At 43.5% G+C, this 13,279-nt stretch overlaps 1 protein-coding gene across 1 annotated transcript in view; it reads right to left on the bottom strand.

Annotated features, from left to right (window-relative positions):
• Positions 1 to 13,279, bottom strand: part of LOC308335713 (adhesion G protein-coupled receptor L3) — a 276,097-nt gene that overhangs the window by 56,502 nt on the left and 206,316 nt on the right. The window contains exon 11 of the mRNA XM_080792874.1: positions 4,673 to 4,856. Coding sequence (XP_080649000.1) covers positions 4,673 to 4,856 — 184 coding nt within the window. The remainder of the gene's footprint in view (positions 1 to 4,672; positions 4,857 to 13,279) is intronic.

The following is a 13,279-nucleotide window of genomic DNA, read 5'->3' on the forward strand; positions in this document are numbered from 1 at the left end:
TCCTAATTTATGGTTCAAAGACTCCGGCGTCATGCGGCAGGAGAAAATGAGCTGCTGATAGGAGGCGAGCCTTCAACAAATGCACTCCTTCCATCACAGATAATGGCTCGATAAGACTGTGCTTCATATAAAACAACAACAACACAGAGAGTGCGTTTCAAACTCAAGAAGAGGTGAGGTGACCCATGTGATTGACGACTAGGTATTCCTCCTACACTACAGTATATGTCAGTATTTATTTCCAAATCGCTGAGATGAAGTAATTCTGCTGTGCCATTTGAATGCAGTCGGATTGCATTCAAACTGCACAGCAAATTACTCAGTAATTTAGTCAGAAAGAAAAGGGTGCTTTATTTTGTATTTTTTATATATATATTTTTTTAGTATTATAAGTATTTTCAAAAGTATGCACTTTGGAATACTTGATCTTTTTTTTAAAGCAAGTACTCCAGTACTGCAACTCAAATTTATACAAATTTGACCGAGCAACTTTGAGAACTGGGGGTGAGTACTTTGTCCACCACTGGGCTTAATGACGTATGGTTTTAGACCCTGCTGTGGGAAAGCACTCAGTGTCAACACAAAAGGCTGCTCCAATTAGGAACATTATCCACAATTTGCGGCAGCACGGCAGAAATGTGTCTACATCAGCGACCAAAATGTTGACCTGAGCCTCATCTTTTGACCAAACTCTCTTTTTCTCTTTCTAGGTCCCATGGATATTGCCACATGCACACGCAGGTCTCTTTCCTGGGGCTACAGTACTTACTTTGGCCATTCCATGAAATATCAACGTTTAACCACTTAAACCCTCTGGTCCCGAGTTGCAACTGCACTCACAGCTGTTTTTCCGTCAACACCAAATCACTCCAAATGTTCCCCCCAGAATAGATACTATACAGTATGCGGGTTCAAGTGTTTAAGGAAAACAAACAAACAAAGGTCTGCCGCCTTGCTGTAGCCGTGTAAATCTGCTGCATACCATTACCGTTTTATGTAATTGACTGTTAACTTGTGTAGCAGCTGCATTATAACAAAATGTCCTCACTCCTTACTAATAAAAAACACACTGATGTCAGTGTGGTTTGTCACAGGGACGTCCTGATTCCAGGCCCACTGTGGAAACAGATGATAACCGTTTGCACAATCCGTCAGAGTGGTGCAGTGCCTCATTTTTTTGCCTCAAAATTGTTTAATTGTTCCACAAGCCCCAAATCCAGTCTTTTCCATAGTTTCAGTTTTTAAACAAAAGAAACCCCTACGTATATATTAACAAGATTTTGCAACGGCAAGGATTTCTTTCTTTCTTTCTTTTTTGGGAGGGGGGGGGGGGGGGGGTGATGCATTCCCATTCAACGTAGCTGAGACAATACCCTAGATAGCACACCATTCCTAGGATTCTGGGCACTGCCTTTTGATTCGAGGCAGTCATTTTTCTTTGTACCCATTTTGGTTGTGTGAAAGAGCTTAAGACTGGCTTCAGGGAAAATATGTTCCTGCAGCCAAAGACTTTCTATACCTTTAAAGCCGGGTTTGTGATAAATAGCACACTAAATCAGAAGAAATCTCTTCCGAAAGATTAGCGAGAGGAGAGTGATGCTCACTCGTGTGGACAAAAGATAGCATAAAAAATGCATAGATAATGGATAAAAGAACATCTTCCTTCATTTTAAAAGGAAAAGAAATGCACCCCACATATGACAACCTAAAATGGTTAAAACATATTTTTAGTATAAGACCTATACAGTGCAAGCTGCATCCACGGCAAAATAAATAAACAAAGCCCCTTGGTTTTGGCAGTGAATTTCCTGTGAGAGATGAATCATATCATTATCTGGCGCAGTGGTCACCAGTGTTTTTAATGGTCTCCCGGTCCTCATTTAACTGCCAAGGATGACACGAGAGACTGCAGGAGACAAAGCACGGGGCCTAGTAAACATGTCAGCATATCACATGATCACCCAGACTACATCCCTCTTCATATGGAAAAGAAAATCCCTGCTTGAATTGAGCAACAATCGTTTCATATCCCCCCCCCCCCACACACACACACACACACACTCCGAACAGGCTCAGAATCACCTTAATACCCCTATGAATTGTGTGCCAGATATAATAAATTCAGTTTGTATTAATTCTCTTACTACGATCCCTACACTCACTGTCTTGTTTCGAGTCAGAAAGGACCTATATTCTTAGGTTGCCATGGCAGCTGGAGCCTTAAAAAATATATAAATCCCAACCGTTAAAAGAAGAGGGAGAGATCATACATCCACACATTATCATCACATCACACCACCACGCGCACACACACACGCACACGCACACACCACCACCACCAAGATCCTCTACCGGGTAGAGGATCGTGGTGGTGTGTGCACCGTTTGCACCATTCTTTCATTCAATGCTTTCAACAACTGAAAACTGTGCTCAGCAAATGGCTAGAAATGTGAAAGCGCTGATTCTCCAAACCCCACAATTCAACAAACAGATGTAACCAGCTAAGAGACGCATTAGTGTCATAAAAAACTGCTTCCCCTTCACCCCTGCGGACCAATTAAGACGCACTCACGTACGCACACGCACACATGCGCACACACCTATAAAACATGGATGATCTGTGCAAAAAAAGGAAAAAAAAGCCACTGGGGGCTTGCAGGGGGAAGGGGTGTGTGTAAGAGTTCCAGGGTCTGCTTTCAACTGCCAACGAATGCACTTATCCCCTGATAGACGTGAGCAATGAGCATCGATCCCTTATCCGTAGGACTGTTGGACACGAGTGGCATGAATATAAACACGGCCATTTGAGATAATTATGTCAACTTATAGGTGACCGCCGACAGAGGGGTCACCCTTAACCATGACCGCCACAGATGGCCTCCCGCAAGGATTACAGCTCTTAGCCGGTGACCTTCACACTTGTACCAGAGACTTGAGAGCAACACTGTCAATACGTGAGCACAGTGGATCAATGGCTATACGGTGATCTTTGTAACCCCCCCCCCCCCCCCCCCCCCATACAGCAGACAAGGCCGAAGATGGATGAGACGATTGAGGTCTCACCAGATGACATATCGTCGCTGTCAGGCAGAAACCTCGTAATTCCAAAACTGTGGAAAATAATATTTTACTGTACTGTACTGTACTGTACTGTTCTGTATATATACAGTGTGTGTGTGTGTGTGTGTGTGTGTGTGTGTGTGTGTGTGTGTTAGGCTGAAAACAAACCAAACGCTATTTTCGTGCTCGGACAGACCCAGCCAGGGACAGACAGACGCATATCTCCTTGATGAATTGGTTGCACCACTTAATTAAAAATGCAGATCTACACTACAAGCTTAATTGTAGCTTTTGTGCTACATTGCTGTAAAACAAAGTACGGCATTGACTTATGAAAGAAATATGGAGATACAAGGTCTCCAGCCGACTGCGACGATATCCAACATTGGGTGAGCCCTGAGGTTTCAGTGAGGTACGTCTTTTAAGAGCTATAGTTCACTGGGAATGTCACAATACACAGCTCTCTCCATCTGTCCAGCTCGTACGTGCAGCAACGGAGCCTGAGCACCAATCAATGCACTGCAATTCTGTTCACACTGGCTCCATCACACGCGATAAAAAGCAATCACACTTGAATGTGTTTTTCGCACGCGTCGTTTGGCATTTCATACGTCAATCGCCCCTTTTCTGACAAGGAAAATGAAAAACAAGACTAAAGAAATACTAAAACAAGAATCTATCATATTTAATTAAGCTGCTGCTCTGGTTCAACTATTTCAGAAGTAAACTGAATATTTACTAGTGATATATTGTAGTCTAGTCCTAAAATGTAAAACAAAACATTAAAATCACAAATGAAACATACATTTGACACCACATGCTTCAAGAACCCACACAGGCAACCCACTGAGGCAACCCCAACACCCATTTAACCGTTTGAAGGACCCTAGCATCCATATTCTGGGTGGAACGCTCGCCAAAAATAGCCAATCTACAAGCTAACAATGTGTCACAAGGCGTCGAAGTACAGTTGCAACTTTCTAGGGGTTTGTTGCCATGTCGGGCCGTCGTCTGGGTGCCCCCGTTGTAAAAACAACAGATATAAGCACTCCTTTGTCCCTGCCTCGATTCGTGCAGTCAACGCTGCCAGTAACATGTAATGTGGTGATGATATCCTGAAACAAGCACTTTATGCCGGCACTTTATATCCTAGCACTTTTTTCTGATGTAGCCATTCTTATTTTTTATCTTTGATTCTATACCTACACTAGATGCGTCCAGGCCTCTGTTTATGCTATGGTGTCTCATGTATGTTGTTGTCCTGTATTGTTTGTATGTTTTAAACCACTACTCTTGCTGTAACCTAATTGCCCTTCTGGGACATTAATAAAGACCTTGAACCTTGAACCTTGTTTTACTTGGTTAAAGACACAGATGTCAGACAGACAGACGTCATTCCCAACACACACACACACACACACACACACACACACACACACACACACACACACACACACACACACACACACACACACACACACACACACACACACACACACACACACACACACACACACACACACACACACACACACACACACACACACACACACACACACACACACACACACACACTGTAAATACCCTTGGAGCTGTACTGTCCTGTACTCACGGATGTTCTCGGCGTTCTCCTGCACAATGTCCGTCTTCAGCAGGTTATCGGCGAGGACGAAGGCCCCCTGCTCCACCGTGTCCAACAGCATGGTGGCTGCCCTCAGTTGATCCCCCGTGCTGAGTTCCTTCCATGCCGACTGGGCTTGAGGCTGGAGGAGGTTATTGACCGTCTCCACCATTGCCTGGGAGGGGGTGGGTGGGAGGGTGGGGGGGACAAGAGACCATTACTGTCTGGGTGAGAGTAGGAGTGAAGGGTGGTGAGTGAGCCATGAAAAACTAATTGTGATTTCCGATGGGACTAGAATGAGAAATGAACATGTGGATCAGTGGTGCGCAGTAAAATCACAAGTGTTCATTTAACTCTGAGTGTAAACTGGACCCGGCACCATTTTAATTCCTTGCTGTACAAGAAAGGTTATTCTAGGACCGAGTCAGGGGACACAAGCTGGCCTGGTCAAAGGGACTACTGTGGCATGGTAAACCCTGTAAAATGCCATTTCCATTTTTACACTAATTACATGTTCCTGTATTCAAATCCCTGTGGAAACCGGGGGGGGGGGGGGGGGGGGATATGAAGTTATCATTCTGCAGTAGTACTACCAATGATGTTTGATGATGACGATGATGAGGTTTGATCAAGATGCATAGTATGGCTAGGTTGCATTTGAGGTGTAATTAATTTGAGGGAAAAAAAACATCATTTACACTACAGTAAGCATGAATTATTGTTAGGAAGCTGAAAAAGAAAAAAGCCACTCCTTATACAAGACTACAGGCAACTTTGGAATGATAAATGTGCTTCCTTTGCAGACAATCCCAGTGCACCAAAAATATCCCCATGTCATCAAATTCAGGCTCCCAAGTCAAAGGTTGCACCATGTTTGTGTTGTTCTGCCGCAGCTCTGGGTGGCCGTTCAGATGAAAGCTTTGTTGCATATTAAGAGCATTTAACCACGATTAGGCCTTCCTCAATCTCCCCGCAACAACGTTGGAGCCGATAAGCTGGGGGAAAGAAACGAGGACATTCTCCAGACAAGATGACAAATTGAGAGCCATTAAAGATTTTAAAATGCCAATGGCAAGATTTATGAACGGAATACTAATTGGTCATGCAAAACCATTTCTTCCTCCTTGGACTTCTGCTCCGAGCAGCAAAACCGGTAAGAATACCACAAACGAAATGAGACACCAATTCCAACCCATTAGCCGTTTCGACACGTGACTCGATCGCACAGCAATACTGTTAACATTTACATGCTCCGCAGAGAACAGGGGTGTGACGACAAAAGGACTGATATAAAGACTAATTCTACATTTGATGGATCACAGCCCTCTTGACATTCAACCTCTCATGTCATAGTGATCAAAAGCCAGCGTACTGTACGTGCAGTCATCCTTTCTTCCGGCCCTTCAAAAAAGATATACAAAATGAAGCCTTCCAAAGAGCCTCTCAGCATCCCTATTCTCTGGGGAACATCCAGCATGAAAACAGAAGTGATAGCCTACTGCAGAGATGAGCACATAACAGTAATATGCAGTATCTTTGAATCAGCTCCGATGCTGTGGTATCTGATAATGTTACATGTAAGCCAAAGCTTTCAAGCATTTAAATCTCTCATTTATTCATTCACTAGTTGATAGTTGATGATTGTACCGCATCGTCAGTCTTATTCTGCCCTAGCGTCTGTGTTCTGTGCACATCATGACAGGCGGACATTTTGGTTAAAATAGCATTTGGTTGACTCATTTTGGGCGGGAACCCCTTTTGGTGTATGCTATGCTTTAGCTATTGAAAAATAGCAGATCTACAGGCTCTATGAGCTTGTAGGTCTGCTATTTTTGACGACTGACATAGAAACATAGCTTTTTCAGAAAACTGTCAGGATGTAGAAGACATTTTTAGAATCTGATCTCAGGTCAAAACGGGTTAAAATATGTGTAGAGGGGCGAAAAAGGAGGAGACCAAGTAGACCCCGGGTGACCTCGGTCAACTTAAGCCGATATTCTTAGTAGAATGCATGGAGCTGAGTTACTGTACCTGTTCCCATTTTTTTTGTCTACATCAAATATCTTTGCAAAAAGAATTGCTGAAATGTGAATTTTCCTCCCAGAATAGGGATGCTGAGGTTTTAAGTAGTTACTGTATGTGGTTAATTAATGTGGTATACATCAATACATCAGCACGCACGCACGGAACCCGGATGGTTAGTTTCCCTCTTTGATCAATGCAGTATGAAAGGGAATAGGAGTTTCAGAAATAACTCCAGAACAGCACGGGGGAACGAAACCAAAGGGCAAATAACGCTTCATCTGAGTCGCTCAAACGTCTCAAAGTGCATTCCAGGACGGCCCAGGAAACAAAAGTATCAGGTGCTTATTAAAGAGTGTTGTAGTCGCTGCACACAAGCATAATGGCCCTGCAATTACCTTATCGTGATAAGTGATGTTGTAGCTTCAAATCGATCTGATAGTGAAAATAACTGAAACAATAGAAGGGAGGCTGATTGCATTCAACTCACTGGCACCAGCTGCGCCGAAGAGGATATCAAATAGGTCCAGCTGGCGCAAAACCCACCCTGCACTCTCATATTCAGCCACACTCACACATGCATGGACGCACGCATGGATGGACGCAAAGGTACAAATTAATCCACACGTGTACTGTATACACAAACAGATCCACAACTACACTGACACATGCATGCACATTCACAAACACCAACACTGTATGCACAGCAACACGCTCGCGCGTGCTTAAACGTGCATGAACACTTACCCGTGCGTCCACTCATTCAGACACACACATCCACACACTGCATCCTAACCACTGTATGATGTAATTATTCATTATCTGCAGCCAATTTCCAATCGCACCTTTTGACATTAAGCTAGCGGCAGAGGTCAATTCACTCTCAATTAAGGAGCTCTCTTTCTCCAGGCTCTGCCATATTTTCTACTGTAGGTCTGTTTTAAACAATGGAATAATGATGCTCGGGGGAAAGGGACTGCAGGGTTTCACAGAGGAGGCTCTTAAACACAACAGACAAAAGGAAAAGCACATCAAAGGCAGAGAGGTACGCTGTGAAATCTTAGTGTAAAGATGAACCTGGCTGTAATGGTACATTTTTGAGCGGTGCCTAACCGATCCATTACGTAGTAATGTGTATGTGTATGTCTGTCCCTGGGTCTGTAATGTAACTCTGTCATTTCTCAACCGTTTCGGACGCGGGGCAGCTCGCCGGAACCTGTTTTTGATATTAAGTTCATTACTTTATTGGCTGTATGTCAAAAATTATGTTATGAATATTACTATGTGTACACAGTATCTTGCTCCACTTTAACCATTTTTTTCTTTTTACTGTATGGCGTGAATACATTTACAGCAACAGGAAACACCTGGCTGTCTAACCACTTTGAATGCAGTGACGGTCTGATGGAACAGCCAGTATGCTAAAGCATGGGGGGAAAATAGCATTTGGAAGTAGGCTACATTAACCTAATTAAAGGCTGCGTGCCGCCGTGCCTGAACAATTGGGGATACTACTATCATGTCTTCAATGAGAGAGAAGACAGCTTCACTCTCTGCCTTATGCAGAAAGTCAAGCTGGGCCATCTTGTCAGTAAAATTAACACTCAGTCCAGGTTTTACTGGGTAGTAAAAAATAACCCCTCTGTGCCAGCATACAGGGGAGAAATGTGATTGAGGCATTTTCAATTAACTCTCAATGCTATACAGTGTGCATAGTAAAGTCATAGTAAAGCTGGCAGTGTAGCCAGCTTGGATGTATTAAAATAACTGGATGAGGTACTGTGGTGCACAGTACAGGTTAAATGGGCGCTTATTCATTTCAATGAGACTTGCTCTCCTAGTGCACACGACTCACGCACAGTGTTGCCAACTTAGCGGATTTGTCGCCATATTTAGCTTCTTTCCAGACAAATCGTGTTGACAGTCGCCAGAGATAAAAGCCTCCTTTTTCCCCTCTCTCAGCCTCAAATCCGCTAAGTTGGCAACACTAAAGTGCTCGGCGCGTCTGGCTTCCTCGGCTCGGTTATGTGCACAGAGCAAGGAAATGGTGTTCTGGGCTGGCTCCATATTTTCGTTGACTTTCCTAAGAGCCAGTAGCTACTTCCGTTACTGGAGAGTTGGCAACACTGCTCAGTTTAATATCTCACCCCCTGGGTGCCTGGCCAGGGGGTGCACATCGTAGATTGTACATTTTCACCTAATGTTCGCCCCCAGAATAAGGACACTAGGGTTTTATTTTAATTTTGTTTTTCTATGGACTATAGATTTTGTGCATCGTTATTCATTTGGAATATATATGACTTTGGTGTTTTTACAGTCCTGAATGTTATGAAACAAATGTGATTTACAGTAACAGGGCACAACGGTATATCTAGCTATTTGAATACGGGTGATTTCCCATGTGCCTCTGAGACCGAACAGCCATGCAGTATGGTAATGTGAGGGAAAAAATAGCATTTGAAATACATTAACCTAATTATAGGCTGTGTCCATGAACAATTGGGGCTTCTACCGTGATGTCATTGAGAGACGACACACACCGCCTTTTGCAGAGAATCGAGGTGAGCAAATCGTATCAGTTAAATTAACACTCGGTCCAGGTTTTACTGTGAATTAAAAAGAAATGCCCCAGGATACAGAGGAGAAATGTGATCGAGGTATTTTCAATTAGCTCTCAATGTTATACAGTACCACAAATGCCTGAATAGTGTCTATTTTATCAATAAATACTGTTAAACCATAGAGGTCCATAGAGGTCAAATCAATCATCAAAACATCCTTGCCAGAGGATGGTCACAGAACCTTGGTTTGTGACTCTACTAAGACGTTTGTTGTGGCGTTCTGTTTTTCATTCGTCACAAAGTAAATTCCGCACACGCACACGCACACGCACACACACACACACACAGACACACACACACACACACACACACACACACACACACCTCAAACCAAAGCCTCTCATCTCCCTCCAGTGAGCGACAGACACACTGCCACCACCATTCACTGCAGTCTGACTGGCTTAACGCTGTATCCACACTGCTACTCCATCTGTCATAAGTACCAGCATACTCTAACGCTTCAAACTACCCAACAGCTATGTGGGATTTTTCTCTCTTTTTTTTTTCTGTTTACCATTACTTCCTCCTACTGAAAGACTCAAAACAAAACAGACATATAAGATAATATCCTGTTTTTTTTTGTTTCTGTTTTTCTTCCCTTTCTTCCTACGCTAGTAGGAATTGCTAATTGTGGGCTCGTGTTGCTGCTATACAGTATAATGTTTCCAGCTGGAACATGGAATGACGGCTGGGCGAGAAGCGTTGCATCATGCGGGCCATTTATACACCGTGGAGGAGACAGGAAGGAAGAGGCTGGTATTAGTGTAAGCTTGGCGCCCGTCCAGCACAACCTGTGTGTGCTGATTGATGAAATGAACTCTGGGTCGAGAGAATTGATTCTGGCTGATGTCGACGAACTCCCCTCTCCTCTCTCTCTATCTCTCTCTCTCTCTCTATCTCTCTCTCTCTCTCTCTCTTCACCCTCTGGCTGGGCTGGCAGGCTTTCACAGAGCTCACTTCCCTTCCACCTCACTTCCTCTTCACACCCGCTGCTCGTTTTTTCTCTCTCTCTCAGTCGTTTTTTGTCTGGCCTGAGGTGAGATTTCATCACAGGGCGGGGGGGAGAAAAATAAACCAGACCGAGCAAACAAGGTGGGATGTCTTGTTCTCTGCGTCGGCTATCTATCTCGTTTGGTGTGTGTGTGTGTGGGTGAAGTTTTATTTATATTCATATACTTCTTTATCGAAGGCATTTGACTTGGTAGTCACAGTGCTATTATTAAATTATTATTTGAGGATCCCCAACAAAACATGACACTTAACGACGACAAAGCCTTTCAGCACCTCAGGGCTGCTGATGACATTCAGGGTTGTAAGGGAAGGTACCGAAAGAAACCCTTCTATTCTGCCAGCACTACTCGGCACCCTGACCGAGGCCGTCGCCTGAGTGCACCGCGGGGGCGCTCCCTCTCATCCCGGCAGGAGGGCAGTTGTTTGAGCAGGGCAAAACGGATTGTAAAGGACAAACACAATTCCAGTAAGTGGACTGTTTGTTTCTAACAGACTGGCAAAGCGTCTGAGGGTTCTCAAAGATTCAGGATGAAAAAACATTAACAAAAGAACAAACAAATACATTTGTTTTTTTCCTGTATAGCTGATAGCTGATTCGAAAACAGCCAGCACACAATACCTCCTTTTATGATGATTTCCCGTTTTCTGGTTACCGTATATAGAAGTGTATATTTGTACGTCTCTAAATGTTCTGATTAATTGAAAATGGTGGACCCTATTGGAAACAAGTGTAATGCTTTATGGTGTCGTCCACAGTTAAAAGTTTTTGTATTGAGTTGTGCTTGAAATGTACTGTAATCTGTTAATAAATACTTCAATCAATCAATCAATCAAACCCTCATTTTTCTATTGATGTTGATGGGCTGTGGCTCAGAAGTAAATACACACAAAAGTGAAAATCCAATCATGAAGGATGGACAAAAGCCAGAGGCTTTGAGTAAACATGACTGGCAAAATGTAAAGTTGAATAAATTCTTTTTACAATTTCAAACAAAATATAGCGACTCAGTGCCCAAGAGCCGCAAGTCAGCGAATATTATGTTAATCTTTGTACAGTTATAGTTGATTGTATCGTCCACATGCTGTAGCCAGCGCATTCACATTCACATTATGAGGTCTGTGCTTTGCAGGCCAGCTGCAGAGGATACAGGTCCCTATGTGACTGTGGTAATCTTAACAAACCTCATCTTTTAACAAATTGGCTCCCAATAAAGATTTATAATCTCATTACAGTCTCCTCTGAGGTCATTGCCACACTCAAAATACTTCCCCACTGGTCACAGGAGGGGTTGTTATTTCAAAGAGGGGTCAGAGCCCAATATCCCCCCCCTGTACTCCACAAAAGTCCTGGTTTATGACCCCGACTGTAGCAGGAGTTACAATTTCTATCCATTTTTATACCCAGCCTGACATCAAATAGAAGGGCACAGGGAAATTCATAACATAAACGTAACACCCTTTGCTTGTAACTGGCCAAACAATGATCACAATGCATGCTGGCCCGGAAGGCACCGGCAATTTTGGAGCAGGGTAATTTGACTTTTAGTTTGGCCCAGCGTGGGCATAAGCGCGGTAATTGGCCAACTGTGATGTCAGTGTTTGCAAACAAGCTGTAGCTAATACGACCAAAAGGCACAGAAGGACAGGCCTCATTTTTTATCACGTTTGTTCAATTTCAAATAGCACAAGGCATTTTATGCATTTAATAGAGATCAGGGGAACCGCAGAGGGTAAAGTTCCCAGTCGCTTCCGGTGTTAGAGAATTCAATGGTGTCTAGCTGTCTTGTCTGTATAATGGCCAAACCACGGTCAAATTAGCTACTGTATGAAGCAGACACTGTTTACAAATAACCACGGTAAGGAAAGGATACAGTCAGTGTTGCTTTTGGCAGCACATTTTGATTTTAGTTTTAGTCCTAGTCTCTTGAATAGTTTTCATTTAGTCACCTGGAATGTTTCACTGTTAGTCTAGTCTAGTCTAATTGACTAAATCTACAGGAGATTTAGTCGACTAAAATGTATTTTGGCGGGGCTTGATGCTGTCGTAATGACTGACTTTACACTTATACTAATAGCCGATGTACAAATTCACAACGGGTTGCGCTGCGACGCGTTGTGAGCTTGTAGATCTGCTATTTTCAGCATGCAACCAAGTGTAAAATGACTTACAGTATACTGGATATCTTGTCCACTAGTCCCTTCCTAACATTTTAGTCTAGTTTTTATTTGTTCACGAAATTGTCAGTATATTTAGTCTTAGTTTTAGTCATAGTGAGCTAAAATCCCCCCTATGGGGATTACAATGCAAAAAAAAGTACATGAAAACGTGGATTTGCGCCCTCCTGATATTGACGTCAGACTTCGGTGCTCTATGTCTCCTGTATAGCATCATCTCGCAGAATGAGATTGCTAATTATGCTACAGGTTGAATTCTGCATAAACATGCAATTGGAATGCAACAATGAACGCCTTTTGCATTGAAAGTCTAGATGGATACATACGTACATGCAGACACATCAGCAGATACGAACAAACGTGCCATCCACTCCAATGTGCATAAACAAGACAGATGCCCTCATTCAAGAAGACACACCACTGTCTCCATTATAGAACAAACACCTGCTTCGTCCTCCAAACTACCAATTAACTGCTGGGGGTAACGAGCATGCTTACTACCGCCGCTGCATACCTGATTATTGATCCCACTAACCCGTCAATGCGCCACAACGCGGCAGATCGTCTGCCCGCACGGCTTGGCACAGAGCGCCATTAGGAGCTCCATTGTGGTCTCTCAAGGTTCTGCTCATTTTCCTTTCACACGGCGGTGAAATCAGCCGTGGGCTCTTACCTCCATACATTTGTTTTGTATGCCTTCACTAATCCCATGCATTTACATCAACCACCGGGGGGGAAGGAGGGGGGGGGGGGGGGGGGGGAGATGGTC

This window comes from Protomyctophum bolini (assembly GCF_963924005.1).
Source record: "Protomyctophum bolini genome assembly, chromosome: 20".
In the NCBI taxonomy this organism is placed as follows: Eukaryota; Metazoa; Chordata; class Actinopteri; order Myctophiformes; family Myctophidae; genus Protomyctophum; species Protomyctophum bolini.